The sequence below is a fragment of the Dermacentor variabilis genome, chromosome 2 (assembly GCF_050947875.1).
Source record: "Dermacentor variabilis isolate Ectoservices chromosome 2, ASM5094787v1, whole genome shotgun sequence".
In the NCBI taxonomy this organism is placed as follows: Eukaryota; Metazoa; Arthropoda; class Arachnida; order Ixodida; family Ixodidae; genus Dermacentor; species Dermacentor variabilis.
This window is the reverse complement of record NC_134569.1, coordinates 28,522,755-28,536,259: the sequence shown is the minus strand read 5'-3', so window position 1 is coordinate 28,536,259 and position 13,505 is coordinate 28,522,755. Positions and strand designations below refer to the sequence as shown.

The following is a 13,505-nucleotide window of genomic DNA, read 5'->3' as shown; positions in this document are numbered from 1 at the left end:
CCACAAGACAGGCTAACCATGAGTGGTGTGTGAAGCTGAGCAGAATGGTGAAAAACCCTACGGCAAATGCGCCTACTGTCGGCCTAAGTTTCTGCATTATTCATAGCACGGATTGATATGATCTTCTTGTTAGAGGTTCACATTATACAGTCGCACCCGGCTATATCGAACTCACAAAAAAATGCCTATCAGTTCGATATAGAGCACAATTCTATATAAGCCTGCTAAATAATTGGATGTCATAAAAGCACATACCATTTATAAAATCACTTTATTGATGAAACTAGCTTAGTTTCACATAGAATAGTCCTGCATTTTCTTCTGCTTGGGCAATTTCGCTGCCTGCGACGTACGCACTTTGCCACATTGTCTAAGGAGTCAAAGCGGCTGAGGCTGCAACCTTCCGCATTCTCGCAGAAACATTGGACTAGTGCGAGTGCACCATTCACTTCGGAGGATGTGGGCAAAGGACCATCGTTGCTTTCCCCATTGTGCCCACTTTCACTTGTACTCGGCACGATGTCGGCAATGTAGTCTTCGTTTTCGGGCTCTCCCATGGTCGCAACACCATCATCTGCACTCACAAACTCGTCCACCGTTGATTCGTCAACAGCTTCCGGGGGCACCTTTCTGCCGCTTGACGTTCGATATAGTGGGAGTCGCTGCTATTTTTGTCCGATGTAAGCGTAATTTTTGCTATATATACTCATTGTAACTATACCGTGTCCAGAAATTGTTCGACATATAGAATAATTCGATGCAAACGGGTTCGATATTGTCAGGTTCCATTGTGCTAACAGCGCGAGACGAAGGACAACAAAGTGGATGACAGGCATGTCTTTTAGAATGCTATGATGCTACGTACAGGTTTCTACACAAGTGATGGTAGCTGCTCAAAAAAAATGCTGCTGTGCCTTTAGAAACATTTAGAGAGGGCTTCTATATATATTCACTGCACATGCACCACGATGGATGAACCAGGCTAGCACTAAGGTTGAATTTCACAACACAATTTCCATTCCACATTCGGTAATCACACATGTATCATTAACGGCTTCGCTCAGGGGAAGACGTAGGCTTTCAGGTTGGTGCTTGTTGCATTTGGTGCAAGAATGTAGCTAGGAACGGAAATCGCTCATGTGCCATGACGAGCAATATACACATTTCTCCAAAAGCTGACATTGGGCATGAGTAGCACAAGGTTCTCGTTGAGCTGGCACGACGACTTCGCTGCGTATGCGGTGAGGGTACCTATATGAACTTGTTGATAGGTCATCTTGAAGGGTTTGTAGTGCAGGCAGGACGACATAGACATAGAAGGCACATGAGACGCCACTGAGCAGCTGCAAACAGCTGTTGTTTACGTGCACGGTGCCTCATAGCACTGAACTTCAATAACTACCGTTGCACACTCCAAAACAAATGTAAACTTCAAAGCGTTTTTAAATTACGAAAGAAATGTGTTATTTGCTCCTAATAAACGCAGGTCAATAATCTTATAATGTACATGTTTTCTTCGTTACATTAAAACAATTATGTGGCGTGGGCCACAAAACCTGCCAGTTAGCAACCCTGGGCGTCGCACCAGTCGCATTGTTGGAGTTGCTATCATGGGAAATAGGCCCTCTAAATATCGCATTGCGACGCATGTGACCCCAATCTTCGACGTTCCAGTCGCAGCATGTGAAACAGCCTTAACCTGACAATTCGCACAGCAGTGTTTCCTGCCTACTGTGCCCCGGCACACACGCTTTGATGCCATTTTTACCCCACAAGCTTTTCATGTGAAAGGACATGTGAAATCATTTTTGTCATGCCCTACAATTTCATAGCCTATCGCTTCATTTATTAGAAATATACGCATAGTGCGCGCCGATGGACACGCCACTGGTGGTGGCCTCTCGCAGAACACATGGGAGAGGACCCAGCCGCGCGCCGTAGTTTGTTCTGTCGTTGATAGTGCTTCTCTGTCTTATTCACGTTTTCAGAGCAAAATAGGCAACCCCCTTCGTGTGTGTGGGGCGGCCAAAGCTTCAAGGAATGTCCAAGAAGAATTGTTGCACGGTGGGGGGCTCAAATACCGGCGAAAACGTGCCGGCGATATGGTTCTAATCATTCCCCGCAAAGCCTCATCAGCGGGAGCAACGGTAGCAATGCATCGTCGCTTTGGCGGGAAATTTCTTGTTCTCATCCTTTCCTTTGTTGCTTCGGTGTTTTTTTTTTCCACTCGATCATTGTTAGACACGTGAGCGACGAAGTTCGTCTGCAGTGCAGCATGCTGTTTAAAGGCATTTTGCTAAAGTTCGGAATGCCGTTTGCCGCTTATATTGTTTTCCACTTCTTTACCGCGTTGGGCTAGCTAGGCAGCATGACTGCACAAGTGCATTGTGTTGTATGTTAAAGCTACAGAAGTTTACAAGAACTGAAATTGTTAGTTTTATGTTGCCCGGTAAATCCTCGCACCAGCTGTCGCACACTTCATGTTTTTACATCTATTTTATGCGTGGCTTTGCACATGTTTAACTGTTGCTAGTTGCTTCATGCATAACTCTTGTTGATTCTTTTGAGCTGCGAGGTTTTCACCCTGCCTCGTTTGTAAAGGGTATAAATCACGCTGTGTCTTATTGGTATGATACCAAACAAGTGCTTCTTTAACAGCTTTATTCTTATCGCCCTAGGGCATCTTAGATATTGTGGTTTTTTGGAAGATGTGTTTAGAAAATAGCTATTTCAGGGTGAGAATTGCTAATAGTTGCTGCATTTGGCATATGGTATTTTTGTTCCATTTTTCGCTGAAATGTTCGCATCACATTTGGGGAGTCGTCATTAGATCAGCTTGGATGCTGTCTGAGCAGAGTGTGTCGCTTGGACGTAGCTGTCCCTGTGCAATCAGGTTACAGGTTATCTATTGCTCTGTAAAGATACTCAGTTTAATTTGCTTTTACATAGGCTAATAAAAAGCTGATTATTTCATATTTTGCTATGCTACAGCCTCGAAAGCCAAACCAGGGTCCCCCTGCCCGCACGGTGAACAATGCCAACATCAAGGAAGTGCCAATCTTGGATTACCTGCCACCACCTGAACCCGAGAAGGCCACACTGCCTCCTGCAATTGAAGAGGTGACCTCTCTGACATTACTTTCGTAGTCTGTTGCCCCCATTACTTAATTCTGTGTCACTGATTTTACAGAGGCCAGTTGTGTTTACTAGGAGGCATCAGCGCAATAAATGTATTAATAGCCCAGAAGGAAGTGTGTTGGATGTTCAGAAGTAGTGCGATGAATCCCACACCATGTGAATGTCATCTTTGCAGCACTAGTAATGCTAATGGAACTGTTCTAAAAACTTGCTTTCCACTTTTGGGCACTCTTACTGTGGCTATGGGTCCACTGCTTCACCTAACCAGCCATAAATGAGGTCGAACCACTTTTAGCTTTCACTTTTAGCTTTCAGCACTCAAACGAATGACAGAGATCTGAAAAGTGAAGTTTTACTTTCTCATGACATTTTTTTAACGCACATTCTCAAAACATTGAATGCCTGTCCTCTGCTGGCTCTCTCGTGAAATGGTGGCTTCTTTTCTTTTGTTTAAGGTTGAGTCTCTTGTCACAGACGCTGATGGTATGGAAGTCAGCTAAGGAATAATTTGTCCTTAATGCATTGTTATGCGTGCAAAACTGAAGTACATATCAGAGCGTGGGTGTTGCTATGTGATAGGTGAATGCTCCAAACCGTTCTCATTCCACAGAACAGTAACCTTGTGAGGTTTTCGAAGCTGCTAGAACAAAAGTGTGAACAGGAAACAAGGTGTTCAGGACTCTTCTTATTATCAGTATGTAAGCAGTGATTTTTGTGTGAGGCATCACAAACCTTCGGGTTCAAATCAAGCAGCATTGCTGATTTCTGCGAGCATCCAAACGAGTGCTAGTTATGAATTTGTCTATGGGGTACTAGTCATTGGTTATGCTATCTTCACGAGAGACTTTTTTAATTCGCCCTTCTCTTCACAGGATGCAGCCACCCAAGAGCTTCGGCGAAAAATTGAAGAGCAGAAGAAGCTGCGAGAGCAGGTGATGCGCATCAAGGAAGAACGTCGCAAGCTTGCTGCCATGCAGCGACAGAAGAACTTACTGGAGCAGCAGCTTCAGTCCACTGCACAACCACCAGGTATGGGAAATGCAAAATACCGCATGAATGTGCTAAAGGCAACAAAATGTTGCATCATGTAAAAAGGCTAGTTCCGGATTATTCTTAGGGGCAAAGAGACGATTGCGCATCTTCAGTGTGGTTGTCCTCGTTTTGGTGCACAAAGAATGCCATTCTTCACCATGCTCGATAATGCTTGATAACCGTCTCCTTGCGGAAAGCAAATTGTTGCACCCTGGTCACAGCTGTTGCTGTTCACAGAAAATGCTGCAAATCTCTGAACAATGAGAGCTAGTGCGGTTCCTTGACACGACCTTCAAGATGAGGCAGCACGCTGAAAATCTCAATGGCGATGTGCTCGGATTTGCATCGTATTGTCACATGGTAATGATGGTGAAGACAGGCACAGTTTTAAAACTGCAAGTTACAAGTTTATGTCTTTATTGGGTGAACTTGTGCCAAGCAAAACAAGTAACACTGAAGGACAATGACAGCAGCGAGCAGAGTCTGCAGTCGTCAAAAATTTGATCAGCAGGTCAAGCATGTCGGCTTTTATAGATAAGTCGTAGAAGGTTCCAGCTTAATTACTGGCACCCACGTGTTTTCCAGAAACTACTACACAATTTGTGTTGCGCAAGCCTTTCTTTTTGGGAGTGTGCACGTACGAACTCACAGTGACTTGTCAAAAAAGCGGGGATAAATATGTGCAGCAGCAGTGTGAGAATGCGGCCATTTGTTTATATTGCACGGGGCACCTGGAGAGAATGGCGGATTGTCAGCGCACAATTGTGCAGATTGCTACTGGGAAGGTCCATTCGGGGACAAATCAGGCTTAATCCGAAAATGAGCAACCCTACACGTGTTAGACCCTTCCCCATTTTTCTTTCTAAAAAGTCAGGCGCATGTTAGATTTCTACATTGTTTAGAAGCTTTAATGTTATCTCTACGTTAGTTCTATTTTGGACGCATAGAAAGCAGGCACCTGTTCGATTCGGGTGTATTTTAGAATCTGGCAAATGCTGCCAAATGTACCACCTTGTTTTGACATTTTTTTCGGCATCTTGTTGAATTCGACCCGCCAGAAAATTAGAGCAATTTCGTCAATCCCGTAAGGGTCGAATTCATGGAAATCAACTGTACCAGATTGCTATTGTCCTTTAAGCCTTCAAGACATTTGTTTTTTTCCTGTTTTTATGAGGAAAAATTGTGCCATGAGAACTGTTCAAGCTGTTAAAGAGATTTGCTACTCCATGGTTGAAGTGTGAAAGTCGCATATGTTGGATTTACTCACAGCTGCAAGCACAGCCCCCAGTAGTACTCCTGCAGGCACCTCAACAGAGAAGCCACAGGCAGCTGCAGCCAGTGCAGGTGGAAGTGTGAAGCAGCGACTGGGCATAAGGCCGGCCGCACCAGCTCCTGCACAGCAAGCCGAGTCTGCTCCTGTTTTAAAGAAGGTGGTCATCGTGAGGCGAGCTGGACAGCAGCAGCAACAGCCACAAGTGCCTGGTGCAACAATGGCACCTCGAGCTCCTGGCCCTGTCAACCAAATGAACGCGGAGGTGGGAATTGTGGCATTCTACACGTGGCGTTATCCACTCTGTCAAAGTTGTTTCTCCAAGTTTGTGTTGTCAAGGATTGGCCCGCTGCTACTTTTTGCTGCTTCTGTGTAGGCATACTTGATGGCAAACTGTAAAAAAAATCGCAGATGTATGCCAACCTCAGCTACTGATACATCAAACGCAGCAAAGCTGCATAACCGACTTCTCACCGCCTATTTATGGGAGTGCTATGTGTCTCTTTGCCGGCCACTCATGGTGATGACAGATACTGACATTGCTGACAAGTACTGCATTGCTGACATATGATACTGACCACACCGTCAGTTTCCGCCGTTGCATCCGTACAAACTCCTAGCACACCTCCATTGTGGAGCTGCTGAAAGAAAAAAAATTATGAATTACTGGCTAAAAAACTTTTTTTAAAAGTTGCCTATTCAAGTGAGGTATACACAAAGTGACTTCAGTTTTATTATTGTTAATAATTACATTTCAAAAGAAAACTTCGGGACTCGGAGGCAGGTTACATTGCTAGCTGATAGCAAGCACGTCGCCGCATGTATACAGCTGTGAAACTCCCCTTAGCAGCTGCACTGGGTAGTTTAGAAATAGCATTGAGTGGTTAAGGTTTTCTCATGTACATTGTTAGCATTATTGTAACAGGCAAAGAAGCGGACGACAAGGTGATGCTGTGCTGCCCTTTTGGTTAATAGGAAGCTTTAGCTGTGTTGCTCCTATCTAAGTAAATGTAAAAGGAGAATTCGTTTTTCTCTTTCAACCACTGCACCACATTTGATGAGGTTTGTTGTACTTAAAAGAAAAACTTAACATCTAGTGACTGTTGCCTTCGAATTTTTCATTTATGTCGTCAATTTTTTATTAAAAATGGAAAAAATTTTAAAAATTCAGAAAATAAAACTTCAGTTTACAACTCTGTAACACAGCAATGAAAATGATATCACAATTTTGTGAATTGCATCTAATAGTAAATCTAAAGCGGACAAAATTCGTACGTTACACATGAATCTAAAAAAATTTAGTAATATGGAAATATGGTTGCAGAACCCTTGTGCACAATGTAACAAATTCATGTAAGATGTAAATTGACATATAGACTTTTTCCGCTTTGAATGGTGCCGTTTGCAGAGCTGGGATATCTGTTCTTAATGCAGAGCTATTAATTTGTAAATGCCATGCTTCTATTTCTTTTTTTAATTTCGAATTTCTGAAAATTTTTTCAACAAAATTTGGGCCCTAAATTGAAATTCTGCTTCCAACTGTCACTAGTCTCTCGCAAATGCAACAAATTTCATTAAAATCGGTCCAGGGATTATCTCAGAAAAGCGTTTTTTGCATTTTACATGTATTTGACTAGGCCGCATTGGAGTTGAGCCCAAGCTAAAGCTTCCACTTAAGGTAGCAAGAGTAGGAGACTAGAATGTAACCCACATGGTGCTTCTTTTTTCTTTAGATTGAATGCTCCACGTTTGCTACCAAGCTTCCTGCTGTTTGGCGCCGTGTTTTTCATTGAAAGGATTCGCCGCTGTCTGCAGTGGCGCTGACTCCACCTTCATCATCCTTGCCGATGGCTTCATAGTGCCGAACGTGTGGCAAAAGTCTTGTTGGATAATGCTGATCTGTGAAAGTCAGCTTCGCCGCAGTGCAGCGGATTTATGCTTACACAATATATTGCATTGAAGCATATACAGTCGAACCCACTTATAACAATATTCAAGTGTCACGAAAATTTTATTGTTCTAACCAATAATTGTTATAACCGGGTTGCATAAAAAAATCTAAATAGGGGGATGGCAGACCTGATGTGAGAAAACTATAATGGTGGGGAGGACAATGCTCCTCCCCACCACCTTTCTGCATCCGGCTGCTGATTATGTTCACTCGTTTAACTGCTTCCTGGGCACGCCGATCTTGTCTAACAAGCCACGGCTGTCGGCGTTAAAGAATGGCACTGCTATAACTGCAAGGAGGAGTCACGGGTGGCAAGCGGTATGTGAGCACCACCAATGCATTGCTTTGGTGGACCCAAAGGGGGCCTTCTCAAAATTGCGAGAAGGCTGTCACGGCAGCCTTTTAGCTTGAGAAATTCAGAAGAAATGCTGAGGCAAGATTGCCACAAGCATCTCGCCACGTACTTCTCACTGGCTTGCACAAGAAAACCCTATGCCCATCAGCCTTGCGTGCTTTATGCGAAGCTTGCCGACATCCTTCTCCAAGGCATCCAGGTGCTCCTTGTAATGCAGCAGAAGGTTCCTCATGAAAATGAAGCCTCGGAAGGACTGCAAAATCAATGGTCACCTTGCTGAGCTAAACTGCAATAGGCGAAAGCCTATCTATGACCGACTTGGCTATATTTATTTTTATTTTAAATTTTTTGTTTATTTCTCTTTTACTTTCATTTTATTTGTTTTTTGTACTTTAGTTGTTTTTTCTTCATGCGCCACCGGTGGGATCCCCCAACTGACTCCGTTTCTGGGGGGGGGGGGGGCTATGGATTCTGAGGCAATCAGTGATGTTCTGCTGCTGGCAATGCTGCTCTGTGCTGTTCTGTTCTCTCTGTGCTGTTCTATTCTCACATTCTTCAGAACCACCTGTAAACTTTGATGGATCACCCATTGTTCACCTAGATTCATTCATCAAGTGCTGTGACAGCGGTATCCAGCTGTGATTGATCACCGCTATCCTGTGCCCACCATGGACTGTGCAGCCATGGTGGGCCTTTTTATCCTTTTAGCCATGCATGGCTAAAAGGCTAAAGGCTTGCGCCTTAATGATCTGCCTTAATAATCCGCCGGGCCTTCTGTGAGGACAACATTGAGGCAGCTTGCCCTACCGAGAGTCATAGCGAGAGACGTAGCTGCCGTGGCCATCGCTATCTGATGCAAGCACCTTTGCGATTTGTGAGGATCGCCTCATCCATTAGAAGCCCTTAATTTCCAAATCTATAGCAGTGCGCTTGTGCATTGCCAATGATCAGCGGGCGCATCTTCCATTTCGGCAGCGAGTCAAACCAACTATTGGTCAAACGAGGCTGAGAAACCGCGCAGCCAGGAACGATTTCAATGCAACCAGCAAAGACAAACACGAGTAAAAGCTGTTAGCAGAACTGCGCTGAATGAAAATCCAGCGAGCATTATTCGAGCAATCTGCGAGCAGCGCTGTTTGCACAGTCCATTCGTGTTTCGGAGGGTGGAGTGGCTTAGAGCTATGGGCGCAGCTCATTCGTGTTAGGAGGGGTAGAAGGGTGACGGGAGAGAGGCATGTGGAGATGGCTGGAAAATGAACGCGCGGCGGCTGTTGAAGCAGCCGACCCATCATGGAGCAGCTCGAATTTCTCGTTTTCTGTTTTTCTTTTCAAGGATTTCACATTTCACTACCTTTCGGCTTGGACACCCAGCAGCCAGACTTCATCATTATAACCCATAATGCAGAATCGGGGCATTTTAGTAACCGCGTTGTTTCACCAATGAAAACATAACAAAAGTTGACGGTGCAGCAGCTTCTCATTGTAGTAACCGATATATTGTTAAAACCGGTGTCGTTATAAGTGGGTTCAACTGTACATGCGCACCTGCTGTTTCCTGTCACAGTAAGAGCACCAAGACGCCTAAGTGTACTGGCAACACTTCAGAGCAATTTCAGACGTGGCTGTGGAAATTTGAGCCCTTAAGGGCAGTAAAAGGCATGCATTCATTCTTTCTTACATATTCGTGGTTCTTAGGGAGTCTGAGAAATCCGGCTTTGACTCTACCTTATTGCTTGCATTAGTTGGTCGCAAAAGTTTGAGACATACTTTGCACAGCAAATGAGAATTTCTACAAAGTCAAGGTATGGCACTTCTAATTTGGTGTATCACTGTTTAGGTTGCAAAAGCTACTACTACACACTAAAACTTTACACTCAAGGCTATCTGTTCTACCTTGACGTGAATACAGCTTTTTCAAAAATCCCATGTCTCATAAACTTTTATGGCTGTCTGTCTGTACATTCTGTTACTGCATTTATGTATGCTCAGTAACGTTTAACCCTTTCAGGGTAGATTTTTTTCGCCATGTGCGACCGCCGAGGGTCGATTTCTTTTTATTGCAGATTTCAATTCTTCTGAGGGACCTATTTCGAAATAAAATTTACCTTAATTTTGATAGGGTGACTGTACAGTGCGAAAAAAATATTTTGCGTTGGTATATGTGTACTCTTTATTCATGAATAACAACAATAAAAAATGAAATAAGCTTATAAGAATTAAAAATTGATGCATTGTTATAGTTCAAGGCTTAGAATATGCGCACACAAGCATGTTTCGCAAGTCTGAAATGTTCCTTCTCTTACACTAATATTTACGTCCTAGCGTAATCTAACTGCGTAGGTGAGCGCACTCAAGAAAACTGTGCGGTTGTGTGCCCGCCAAAAAAGCAAAACGTGTGGCAAGCTTCCCCTATCTTCGTCTTATCGCCAACCAGAGGCAGTTATATATTGCGAGTCTCCCAAAAAAAAGAAAATAACAGGAAACACGTGCACAGTGGCATCCTTCCTATGTTCACCCCTGTGGGCGCTGAACGAGTGGGAAACAGGCGGCCGCGCTTTGAGCGATTAGTGGCAAGATAGCCATCAGTTTTGCGAGTGCAAGGAGCTGAAACCACCCGCGCACAGGCCAATGCGCGAGCGCTAGTATATAGATGCGGCGAAGCAAACTAGCTCTAAAACAAACAATCCAACGAAAACAGAGAGAGAGAGAGGGCACAAAAAAAAAAATCCCTGTACTCCCACATAGTGGCATCACATGCCAGGAAAGAAAAAAATTAGGAAATTGGCGCGCTTTTTAAACGTACAGACGGCACCGTAAATATGCGGCATCTACCATTTTGGACTTGTTTGCGGTGCCATATATTTACGTCATTGACCCTGAAAGAGTTTAAGGGAAACTCTGAGAACTGTGTGCAAGAGCTAAGTGTAGTGGGGCCTGTTTGGCCAGCCCTTGTGGCACAAACAAAGGTGTCAGTGGTTTAACAATGGCACAATAGCTGAATCATACTTGGCTAGGCACTTCCACGAACTTGTATGTGCTGACATTTTTATCGCAAAGTTATCATGCCAGCTGGCAGGTGTTCATTTTCTTGTTTGTTTTCACCCAAGTCAGAGGAATCGCATGCTGCCAGCATATGTCTTAGTGGCCGGCCCACCTGGGTTAACACTGACACATGTGACTCCATGAACCTTACAAGTGTTGCACAAACTGTATTTTTGAGTGGGTCTTAGTTCTACTGTAACATGAATTGTGACAGTTCTTTACATTTCTTTGTACACTTAGCTAGCTTTGTGCCTGTGGCACATTAGTTTTTATCAAGGTTCCATTTTTGGGGCTGGCAATAGCCACTGCATAGTAACTACAGAGCAGACACACCTTCCATGATTATCTGGGCATGTTGTGCCTGTATGCACAACCAAAAAGAAGGGAAAGGAAGAAAATACTCTCTGGAGTCTGGTATCATAAAAAACCCTCCATAAGTTTAAGACAATAAATGGTAAACTGCCGTTATAAATCTAATGTAAAACTGTCATGCACAATTCTTGTACTTAGAGTGTGGCACAGTGAGTGTAGTTCAACTTGGGTCGCGGCCCTTTCCAGATGGCTCCTCCACGTGGTGTGGGAAGCCTACGAGGCCAAGGTGGTGCAACCGTAGCTAGCCGGCTCGGTCCTGTGCGCACAGCGGGCCTGGCTGCAACCGGTACTGCCGGTGCACCGCGGAAGGTCATCCGCATTGTGTCCAACAATGGAAGGCTGCAGGCAGTGAATGCTGCAGGAGCAGCGGGAATGATGCCACCACGCCTGATGGCTCCTAATGTGCCAGCAGTGCGGCCCCAGGCAAGTTTCATCTGTGCCGACCTTTATGTGGCGTACACTGCCCTTGTAGCTTACCGGGGGTTCACCTCTAAGTTGAATTGCACTTGAACCTCAGCATAATGAGACAGGATATAACGAAATAATGTATATAGCGAAGTAAATACAATTCCCCTTACAATCCCCATATACATTCTTGTACAGTAAAACCTCGTTGACATGTTCCTGTTACATGCTTTTTCCCGGCATAGACGGTAGCCGGAGTTTTAATGATCGTAGACGCCCCCCAGCCTGGCGCTTTGTGGAAGAGACATTATAAAGGCCTTCAACCAATGTGGGGTAGCAAGGCTGAAACCCAACCTTGTATTGATGATTCAAGCACAACCGTACCAAGTGGATAAAACACTACAAACTTTACTTGAGGACTTCACAGATGTACTTGCCTCAGGACTTGGAATGTTCACCGGCCCGCCAGTGTAATTCCAACTCAAACAACAGGCAATGCATCATTGCTGCAAAGCTCGTTCCCTACCTCATGCCTCGGTTGACAAGTTTTTGGAGGCATTGAATCGGATGGTGGTGGACGGTGTTTTATCACCTGTAACGACGGCGGAATGGGCAACACGGATCATCCCTGTTGTGAAACCTGATGGATCTATCCGAGTTTGTGTAGATTTCCATGTGACTGTGAACGCAGCAACGGTTACTGAATAATATCCCCTTCAATGGGTAGAAAATATTTTCGCACGACTAAACGGTGGGGAAATATTCACCACCCTTGACTTGACAAGCCTATAGTCAATGACCATTGGATGACAAGGCTAAAGAATTAACTGTGCTCAACACACACACAAGGGCCTTTTCTGCTTCAACACACTTCCCTTTGGAGTAAGTTCAGTGCCAGCCATCTTTCAAAGACGAATGGACTTGCTCTTCAGTGATCTTCCAGGTGTCGAAGTTTACCTCGATGACATCATCATAGCGGAGAAGAAAAGTGACATCACACTGTTGTGACAAGTGCTTCAGCGTTTATGAGAGAATGGATTTAGGCTGAACCGCAACAAATGTAAATTTCGCCAAAGGGAAGTTGCCTTTCTGGGTCACCACGTGGATGCTTCTGGCCTGAAGCCATAGCATCTACGCAGCTGTCAACATAGCAGCTGTCATAAGGGCCCCTCGCCTACCTTTGTGAGCAAAATCTGAGATTTCTGAGATTAATTAATTATTATGCCACATTCTCTCCCATCGGATAAATGGAACCGAATACTCCATAGGATTCCATTCCAGAACACTTAACCAGGGTGAGCGAAACTACTTGCAGCTCGAAAAGGAAGCTATGGCACTGGTTTTTGGGGTGACCCGGTTTAAAGACTATTTGTACGGAAACAAATTTGTCTTGGTGACAGATCATAAACCGCTGACGGGTCTCTTCAATCCGAACAACGGCATTCCTCCCATGGCAGCAGCCAGGATACAAAGGTGGGCTCTCCTGCTAGACAATTATCAGTATACCTTAGAGTACCGAAAGGGTATGGACAACACCAGTGCTGATACACTGAGTCGACTGCGACTTCCGACCAGCGAAGACGTGAAGTGTCTTGAAGGAACCCCCAAGTATGTGGCGTACACCGACTCCTTAGCAAACAAAGCCTTAAAGGGGCCCCTCACCAGGCCCCTTACCAAATTTTGGTTATACGCTGAAAGTTGTTACGTGTCCTATATGAAGTGTTCTGCCGCAAAAATTTTTCAAATCGGATCATTAATAGCCGAGCTAGAAATATTTCAGTGCCGTGAATCCATGATTTCAGCAGGCAGGCTCCACTGCCAAGCAAGACACTCTCTCCACTCACTGCGTCTAGCCTTCGCAAGCGAAATTCCTTCCCTGCGTTCACCCATACCAGACCACGAGGATCGCTTCACAGGCCCCGCCTTCATTTTTTTTCTCC

General features: G+C 44.6%; 1 protein-coding gene across 5 annotated transcripts in view; it reads left to right on the top strand.

Annotated features, from left to right (window-relative positions):
• Positions 1-13,505, top strand: part of LOC142571563 (uncharacterized) — a 127,199-nt gene that overhangs the window by 79,165 nt on the left and 34,529 nt on the right. For 4 of the 5 annotated variants that reach the window (XM_075680030.1, XM_075680026.1, XM_075680027.1 and 1 more), the window contains 4 exons: positions 2,992-3,120; positions 4,011-4,167; positions 5,440-5,705; positions 11,347-11,583. In XM_075680030.1, coding sequence (XP_075536145.1) covers positions 2,992-3,120; positions 4,011-4,167; positions 5,440-5,705; positions 11,347-11,583 — 789 coding nt within the window. The remainder of the gene's footprint in view (positions 1-2,991; positions 3,121-4,010; positions 4,168-5,439; positions 5,706-11,346; positions 11,584-13,505) is intronic. The other variant, XM_075680028.1, reaches the window with a different exon arrangement.